The sequence below is a fragment of the Akebia trifoliata genome, chromosome 2 (assembly GCF_017979445.1).
Source record: "Akebia trifoliata isolate Shusen 1 chromosome 2, ASM1797944v1, whole genome shotgun sequence".
NCBI classification, from domain to species: domain Eukaryota; kingdom Viridiplantae; phylum Streptophyta; class Magnoliopsida; order Ranunculales; family Lardizabalaceae; genus Akebia; species Akebia trifoliata.
The window spans coordinates 12,418,318-12,427,383 of record NC_141376.1 but is presented as its reverse complement, the minus strand read 5'-3'; the positions used below and the strand labels follow the sequence as shown (position 1 = coordinate 12,427,383).

Sequence of the window (9,066 nt, the reverse complement as noted above, 5' to 3'; positions counted from 1 at the left end):
CATATGGAACCATCATGCTTAAACACAAAGATCATATCATCACAAACTCATGAAAAAGATACATAAAAATAAAAATAAAATAAAACATAACAAAGAATAAAAAAAATCATAATCTGATCAATAGACAAGAATAAAAAAATACATAAGAACATAGACATTCTCCTATTCCTATCAATGTGCAAAAATAAAAAAAAAATGAAAAAAGAAAGCACACAAACAAAATATGCACCTAACCCTATTGACGTAAAAAAAATAAAAATAAAAACTCTAATCTCACCAATATGCAAAGATGAAAATAAAAGTAAAAAATAAAAATTACATAGATAATATTTCCCTAATTCTATTAATATGCAAAAAAATATATATATATATATATAAAATAGATAAAGAAATAAAATAAACCACGAAGAACACATGAAGAGGGAGAGAATCAAAAATAAGAATTAAACCAAAAATAAACTTACCTATACGGAGATGACAAGGGTCGATTCCTTCAAGTACGATCCCTAAGACTCACCCGTTGAGGAAGGTGAAGACATCGAAGGGAATGCTCTGATATGCGATGTAACAAGGCTGTAGCAGTAGCTTGAACAACCCAAACCGAGAGACGACTGTATTGTGTACGAAGAAAACGATGGCTGAAAGCAGTGGCTGCTGAAACGCTGATCAAAGATGAAGACGGGGGCGTCCTATAGTTGCTGCAATGGTGGGGAAGGAAGAATAAAATGTCGTAGCAAGGTTGAGGCTGGGAGAGGTTGCCGTGTTGTAAGTTTTAATAAGGGAGAAAAAAAGGACAGCAATGGGGCATCCTAGTTCAGCCAAAACGTGGCTGTATTGGGAGTTGTGAAGGAGGAAAAGAAGGAACTAAGAAGAAGGCTAAGGACTGATAACTGCAGTTTCTGCAATGAAGATGACGCAGGGGGGTAGCAAGGATGTATAAAGGAGTTGGTGGTGTTAGAACGTGATGAAGAAGGCAGAGATGTTGCAGAGATGTGATTGCAACAGGTAGAACGTGAGAGAGAAGTGATAAGGGGGTTGCTATGAAGGGTTGTTACAGTGACTGTGTTGAGGACGTGGAGAAGGGAGGCTGATGCAGGTTTAATGGAGACGTGGAAAAGAGAGGATGGTTGTGTTGTAGGGGCTGTGTTGAGGACGTGGAGAAGGGAGGCTGTTGTAGGTTTGATGGATACGTGGAGGAGAGAGGATGGTTATGCTGAGGACGTGGAGAAGAGAGAATCGAGAGAGAGAAGAAGAAGATGTCTAGCCGAAGGAGCAGCCCTAAGAAGAGAGACGAAGGAGACCAAAGAGAGTCCAAGAAGAAGAAGACGTCCTCCTGTTTTATACGAAAAAAACTTTCTAAATTTTTTCTCTTTCTTTAATCCGTTTCTCTCTTTCTTTTTTGCTTTTAATTTTCTTTTAGAGAATGATGGTGGGGCGATCCCCCGCTACTCGTAGCACGATGGTAGTCTTTTGTTGTCGAGTTACGGTTGGTCGATTTAATTTTCATTTTATCGATTGGTTAATTTTTGTTGAGTTTTTGTTTGTTGATTAATTTTCTAATTTTAAGTTTTATTAATTGATTAGTTTTTATTTTGAGTTTGGATAAAAAATTTAATTTGATTTTAATTTTTAATTTGAGTTTTAATTGTTAATTGGCCATTTGATTTTGGATTTCGTTTCGTCACTCGATTGAGTTGGATTTTGAATTTATTAATTTAGTTGGGTTTCGATTTATTGGTTTGTTGGTTTTCAATTTTTAATTTGATTTCGATCAATTAATTTTGACTTTGATTTTTAATTTAATTTCGATGAAATTTTAATCGGTCGAGTCATTTTTAATTTTTAATTTTTAATTTTCATTGAATTTTGATTTTTAACTTCAGTTTGATTTTTTAATCTTGGATTTGCTTTTTATTAAATTTTCAGTTTGATTCCCATTTGATTTTAATTTGAATTGTATAATTTTAATTTTAATTGTTTTATTTTTAATTTGAGTTTTATTTTTTAATAGATTGGATTTTTAGCTGGACTTTGATTTTTATTACATTTTCCTAAGAATCGGGTCTCTAGATATTGAAGGGCATTTAGGTAATTTTTATGACTTCTCCAAAACTTCTCTGTTTTCGTTGATTTGGGTCTCGTTAGACTCGAAATCATGTTCTGAGTGCAATAGAGGTACTTTCGAGGTCTTTCGGAGGTTTGAAATTTATGAGGGGTATTTTCGTCATTTTGTCAATTTTTGCAGATTTTTACGAATTTTAGCGTGAGATTTCTTTCAGTCCCAACGTGATTATTTCTACATTTCAAAGTCATATTTTTCTAGCGTAGTGAGGTCTCTAGGTTATCGAATGCTGTAGCGAACCTTAATGTATGTGCTTACTAAATCGAGTGTAAAGTGTAGCGATCCTAAACATACGTAAATTTCTATGTCGAGTCGTAATGAATAGGGGAGATGAAAATAGTGGAAACGGAAGGAATTAGTGACAGTACTCACAAGCCTTCAAGTTCTTTGCACTCATCATTGGGAATTCAAGGTAACCGGGTGACGAATTGTCGAATTAGACAAATGCAAAAATGGGGTGTCTACAAGTGGCTTCGAAGTTTTGATATTTTTTTTATTTGTTCTAAATGAGATTACATCGTAGTACTTTTAATTTCCATTTTAGATAGAAAAATTATATTTCTCTTTTTATATAACATTGTAACATTTTTTATTTGATAAAATATGGTGTGTTTGTAGTATTCAAGTCACATTATGCCCCTCCTCGTTGTTTTAGTGACCTAATTATAAAATAATTTACTACTCATATGAAGAAAAATAATATGAGAATATTTTATAAATGTCCATCATAATAACTAAATTAGTTGGATCTAGTTTAATACAATTTAAGTTTCTTTACTTATTACAAAAAATTCATTAATATGTTGATTATTTATTTTCAGAAAAAAAAAATGATGCATTTTTATGGACAGATGAAATATATGACCATGATTTGGATAATATAGTGGTTAAAAAACTTATGCAAGACTTGGAGAAAGAAAAATATTAGATATGTATTGATAGGCAATATCTTATCTCTAGTATTTATTTTAATTTTGATTATAGTGTTAGTAGTAATGTAGACACCCCAATTAGTATAGACCAATCTCGAGAATGCCATAAAAATGTATTTTTTAAAATCATTTTACCAACTAAAAGCCCTGAAGACCTAATTTTTCAAAAAATTCAATCTTCTTCTAAAATAAAAAATCCAAGGCTCTCTATTTGCCCCACAAGATTTAAAAAAAAAAAAAATTATCACATTATCATTCATTTCTAAGCATGCATTGCTAAATAATCTCATAATCACAACTTTCTTTCAAATTCTAGCCTAAACTGAATCCCTAATCTTACTCTATGATCCAACCCAAATTAATCCCAGTCAATCCCCAAAAATATCTTAATTTAACCTAATCTAGTCCAAATCCTCAATCAAATTTTAACCTAAGCAAATTCTAAACCCAAGCCCTTGTCAAAACCATCTCCAACATCTCATCATTTCAAAGCCCACAAACTTTCAAATCCAACCTCATTTAATTCAAGGTCCATTGACCAATGTCAAGGTCCACAAGTCCTTAAAATCTCATGTTCACAAAAATGAGCACATATCACCATCACAATTAACTTCTCAAATCCCATCATCATCCTCAAAAGTTACACAATCCATACATTAATCCACACCACATGTCATTTATGAACACCATTATTTTTTTTTAACTTAATAACAAGTCATCCCCACACTACACCACACCACTTCTCCTTAATCAACTCACGTAACCCACACATCTCCATATTTTTTGCAATATATGGTTGTTACACTCATCTTCCAAAAATCTAACTACCTAACCTCTTACACTAACCATTCTTTTAATCAAATACCTACACTCATTAACTTAATCATTACTCAACCTAGGGTATGGGTTGCCTAACCAACCCATATTTATTTTATCCTTAGGTTTGGGTTAAAAACAACCTATTTAAATCATTACCACATCTACATTTCCTTAAGTTCAAAATCAAAGCCTTCCATGCCTAAAAACTCATGCCATTTCCCACCACCTTTCATCTTTGAACCTAGAAGCAACCTACAACACTTGTAAAAATTCTAATTCCCTTGAAAAATTCACTGTTAAAAAAGGCCCACTCACACATCATTAAGGACAAAAAATAAATAAATAAATAAATAACACAAGCTTCAAGGTGGGTTCGGAGTAGGATTTTAATTTTATTTTCCCTTCTCTAACCTCTTCATCTCCTTCTTCTATCTTTTCTTTCTTCAATTTTGATTTTAAAAAAATCTTAGGATGTAATGAATATTCTTCCCTACTCCCAGTAGATTGGACTTCGTTTTGATAGAAAGTGTAGGATTATAACCATTTTTAAAAGAAAAAATATTTTAAACTATTGCACTTCGTACCCACTACAAAACCTATTTTGAGGCTAAAGGTAACTGGGTCCTCGTCATTCTATTTGGTGGGCTCATAACCACAAAAGTCAACACTTTTTAAAATTATGTTTTTAAGCTAAGACATGGGTAATGATCATTGTTTCTTTGGGGTGATCCTCATGATATAGGCCAACATCAAATCTCTTTACATTTAAGGGTACAAAATCATAATTTTTCTCGAGTTTTCTTTTTCCTTTTTATTTTCAAACTGATAATATTTTCAAGATTACCACCTAAGGTGGAGAGAGATGGGTGCCTAACACCTTCCTCAATCTCTAATTGAAGCACTTATCTAGATCTTAGGTAAATTGGTGTCATATTTGTACGAGAGTCACCACGATACGAAATCGACAATTTTCTTAAACACTTCCTAGACAACTATTTATACCTTTTTTTCTAAAAAGAATGGTGACGAATTCAATCCATGTGCTGTCGATCTTTCGAACTTGAAAATCGCATGATTCCAAGTGACATTTCTTGTTCAACGTTGGTGAAAAAATATACAACTAAAACATGTTAGTGTATGAACTATGTGTTTGTTTGAATGTTAATGTAAATAATAATATGATATTTAGATATTTATCTTTATAATGATTGGTTTTATTTTAATTTTATTTATTAATTAATATTATTTGAACATTATGATTCTCATATGTTAAAAGTTTCATTTGACAATTTTTATATATATAAGGGCAATCTGGTCAATTTGTTAGAATCAGCAATTAGAAACTGTCAAGCAAACATTAATTTCATGCTTATGTGCAATGCCAGTACTTCTTCAACTTCTATAATGAACAAGCAACTTCCAAGGCTCTGGGCTTCTACTTCTCCTAAAAGACAAAGCTTGAAGCTGCAATTGGAAGCTGTAAAAAGACCATTACTTGATCAAGAGCAAAGCAAGTCAAACATATATACAAATTAAATGCCAGAGCAAGTAGGGAGCATATGTAAAAAAGACAACTTGAGCGGAAATTACAAGTAAGGTTAAGGAGTGACACTTTTTTTTTTATCAGTAAGCTGAGACTATAAAGGGCCCACCCTGATTTATTAAAAGTTGCTAACGCCGAAAAAAACAAACATTGAGGTCCTCCATGAGGATGTGATACAAATCCACGGGAACATTTAAATAATCAAAAAGACATAATTGCTCATTTAGAGTTCCTCTACTTGCTAACCAATTAGCTGCTTTATTTGATTCTCGCAAACTAAACTCTATTGTAACTGAGTTAAACCCCCAAATTTCACTTCTAATGGCTCTTACTAGGCTAGTTAACTTCCAAGGCGTAATCCACTCATCTTTAAATACTATCCATGAGCTATCGAATATCATAACAAAGGACTCATATTTCCAAGCACAAGAATGGTCTCCCAATATAGCTTTGGCCGCATAAATAAAAGGAGCCCATGCTTAAAGCAATGAAATTCAAATCCTTAATTTGACCACCACATAGAGCTCAATAGAGACCACATCACCTAGTCCACTCCTTCTCGAGCTCCAAACTAGAAGCCACTATGAGAATCTCTTTCAATAAATCAAACAGTGAATCATAAATCGATATTTATTTTTATAACAACTTCATCCAAGGAGGACTAAAACATATGGCCAGACAACTTATGAACAACGGAGCACAAGTGCCAACCCATAAAAGTGTCTGACTGCCTCTAAATCGTAATTGAAGACAATGCATAGATCAAAGATAGTTAATTTTGATATCTTGAGCAATCTAGTGGAGAAAAACACACCTTGTGCATATTTTGCCACTAAAAAATTCTTCCATTATGTTCCCGCCATATAAAATAGATTTTAATTGTAAGCATATCGTGAATGATCTTGCTCAAGAATCTGACACTTCAGATAAGAACGTCCAATCAATCCAAGAAAGGAATATCTAGTAACCTTCCGAGGGTTCCAATTACTTTGCTCCAATCCAACAAAGGGCTCGACATGGACTCTTAAATGTGAAATTCACCCTTAGTCGTTAATTCAAGATAGTCTTGTCTCCTCTACCATGAAGAGGAGAGGAATGATATGAAAGACAGTCTACTTTCGATAATTGTATGGAGGGCTCAACAACCATCCAGCACCATAATAAAATCTAGCAACAGTTGCATTAGGCTCGCTACCAAAACACCCAATAATTGTCCTCCCAAATTTAATTAGCCACTAAAGGTTCCTCATCTAATGAGGGATCGTTCCACATCAATTAGGTATATTAGAATATTGGATTGATTGATTGTCTTTCTATATTGATGGATGTTTTCAATCCATATATAAACCCAATGGACAAATGTAATCATCATCTAAGACTTCAAAATCTTGAGTAGGCTTGTATTTAGAGAAGTAAACGGATGTCTTGCTAAACCATGCCTCCAGAACTTATTTGTCTTCTTCTTTGGTGTCTCTGAAAATTTTCCCTATCTTGGCTCGTAAAGCTTGTTAAGGAGATCGTTGGAGTTCATGTACATTAATTATTTTTAATACATTCTTTTTGTTTGCTTAAAAAAAAAAAATACTCATCCCTGATTCAATCGCTAGTTATCAAATTGACTCAATAGAAATCGGAGTCTAATCAAAGTTTTGAGAAAAATACATTGTAAAAGAATATAAACTGAATTTTATTCCAAAACACCATAAAGAGATAAATAATTTTCTCTTGAAGAAAAAAAGAACATCAGAACAATAATACAACACATGATGAGAAGAATGAACACTGGGACACGAATACAACATCATCACCCAAAAAATTAAAAGAATTTAAAAAGAAAAAAAACAATAATAAAATCATTAACAGAAAGAAGAAGAAAAAATGGTTCTTAATTAGAAGATTGATTCTCTCCGCGCCATACGATAATCCGATCTCCTCCTCAATTCACAAAGCTGTTCTTCCCATCTCCTCTCTCTAAAAATTCCCTCTCTCACTTCGTCATTGTATATTCTCCCAAATTCTCTGAAACCCAATCCATAATCATAGTTTTTACGTGAAATTGGATCAGAAAGGGTCTTGTAGGCCTTATGAAGCTCTACGAACATCCGAGTTGACTCTTCCCTTGTGGAAGGATTACAAGCATCAAGGTGGTACTGAAGTGCCATGCTTCTATAAGCCTTCTTTATTTGATCTAGACTCACATCTTCAGCATTAAGAGAAAGAACTTTGTAGAAGTTTGGGGTCTCTTTTGTTTCTCCACCAAATTTGGTGGCTTTGCATGAAATAATTTTGAGATTTCGAGGTCGTTGTGAGTTGTGTGAGAGAGGAAGAGATAAGAGAGATTTTGAAGAACTAAAGCTAGAGATTAGAGAATGATCCATAATGGGTAGAGATACAAGGAAGAAATCTGTGTTATATATATAATAGGAGGGAGAGAGAGAGAGAGAGAGAACGGTGACTACAAAGCCAAAAAGTAAAAAAGCGTTTTTTTCTTTTATAAGAATGGCAAAGGGTGTCTCCCTATGAGTCCTACACTCACATCAAGTTCATAAACCGAGTTTTAAGCATAGTTTTAAAACTCGTTGAGTCGAGAGTTGCTCGACCGAGTTGACTAGACTTCGTTTGATTTGGTGTTTTAAATTTAAAAATAGATTTAATTCATTATTATCACCTAATTCATAATTAGATTTGTTACAAATCAGGGGTGACTCGGCTGAGTTTATATTTGAATGGGGGACTTGGTTCAAACGAGTTTCAAGGTAGCGTCGACTCAAATTTCAATAGAGATAAATCGACTCGGACAAGTTCTAAAACTATCACAAACACAAATGTTATTATATCAACATAATGTACTCTTCATATCATCCAATCAACAATGAATTGAACGGCCAGGATTCATATGTATATAGGGGTCAGTTTTATAATTTATATCATGAAGGACATTCACTTAAATTTATTTCTATGTATGAAGACCATAAAACATAAACTAGGGATGAATTTGGCTTCTAATGAAAGAAAAAATAATGTAAATTTGTACCCACTTTACCTCGTATTCTAAGAAGTATTGACTGAAGTTTCAGGTTTTTAGGATTAAATAATGATATTAACCCATTCTCTCTTTGAATGATAATGCCAATGCTACTTACTTCAGCCGGCTGCTTAAAAGTCAATTTTAGATCTTATATTTATATATTTTAGATTAGATAGACAACCCAACCCCTTCACCTGGTTTACCTCAGGTACTAGTAGGGCTTCCAAATGGGCCGAGCCTGTATGGGCCAAATGAAAATGCCAATTTCCAAGCCCAAACCAACCTGCTAGTATTTAGTTTTAAATTTTTTCTTTATAAATATATATATATATATATATATATATATATGTATATTGTAATATAAGTTATTGACCGAGCTGCCCAAGAGGCTAACTGCTCCAAAGCTTTAGCTCTGCAGCCCTAAGCATGAGTTATACCTAGCTAGCTTGGCTCATCCCTGTTAATAAATGGGCCTAAAAGCACTACTCAAGTCCTGTTCGGGTTGGACCAAGACACAGCAATTGAAAGCCCTAGATACAAGGGTTGGGGGCAAGTTCTTAATTCGCTATTCAATTCTATTATGATTCCTCACTTTGGTCAATATGTGTATCTTTCTTTACAT

The 9,066-nt window shown here is 33.4% G+C and overlaps 1 protein-coding gene across 1 annotated transcript; it reads right to left on the bottom strand.

The window, feature by feature from the left end:
* Positions 1-7,305: 7,305 nt before the first annotated feature.
* LOC147409611 (chaperone protein dnaJ 20, chloroplastic-like) lies at positions 7,306-7,794 on the bottom strand. Its single transcript, XM_086418194.1, has one exon. It carries the CDS (start codon positions 7,792-7,794, stop codon positions 7,306-7,308), a length of 489 nt encoding a protein of 162 aa, XP_086274320.1.
* Between the last annotated feature and the right edge of the window lie 1,272 nt (positions 7,795-9,066).

Bases quoted from the DNA above. Each gene is read 5' to 3' on its own strand.
- LOC147409611 (XM_086418194.1), bottom strand. From the start codon at position 7,794: ATGGATCATTCTCTAATCTCTAGCTTTAGTTCTTCAAAATCTCTCTTA.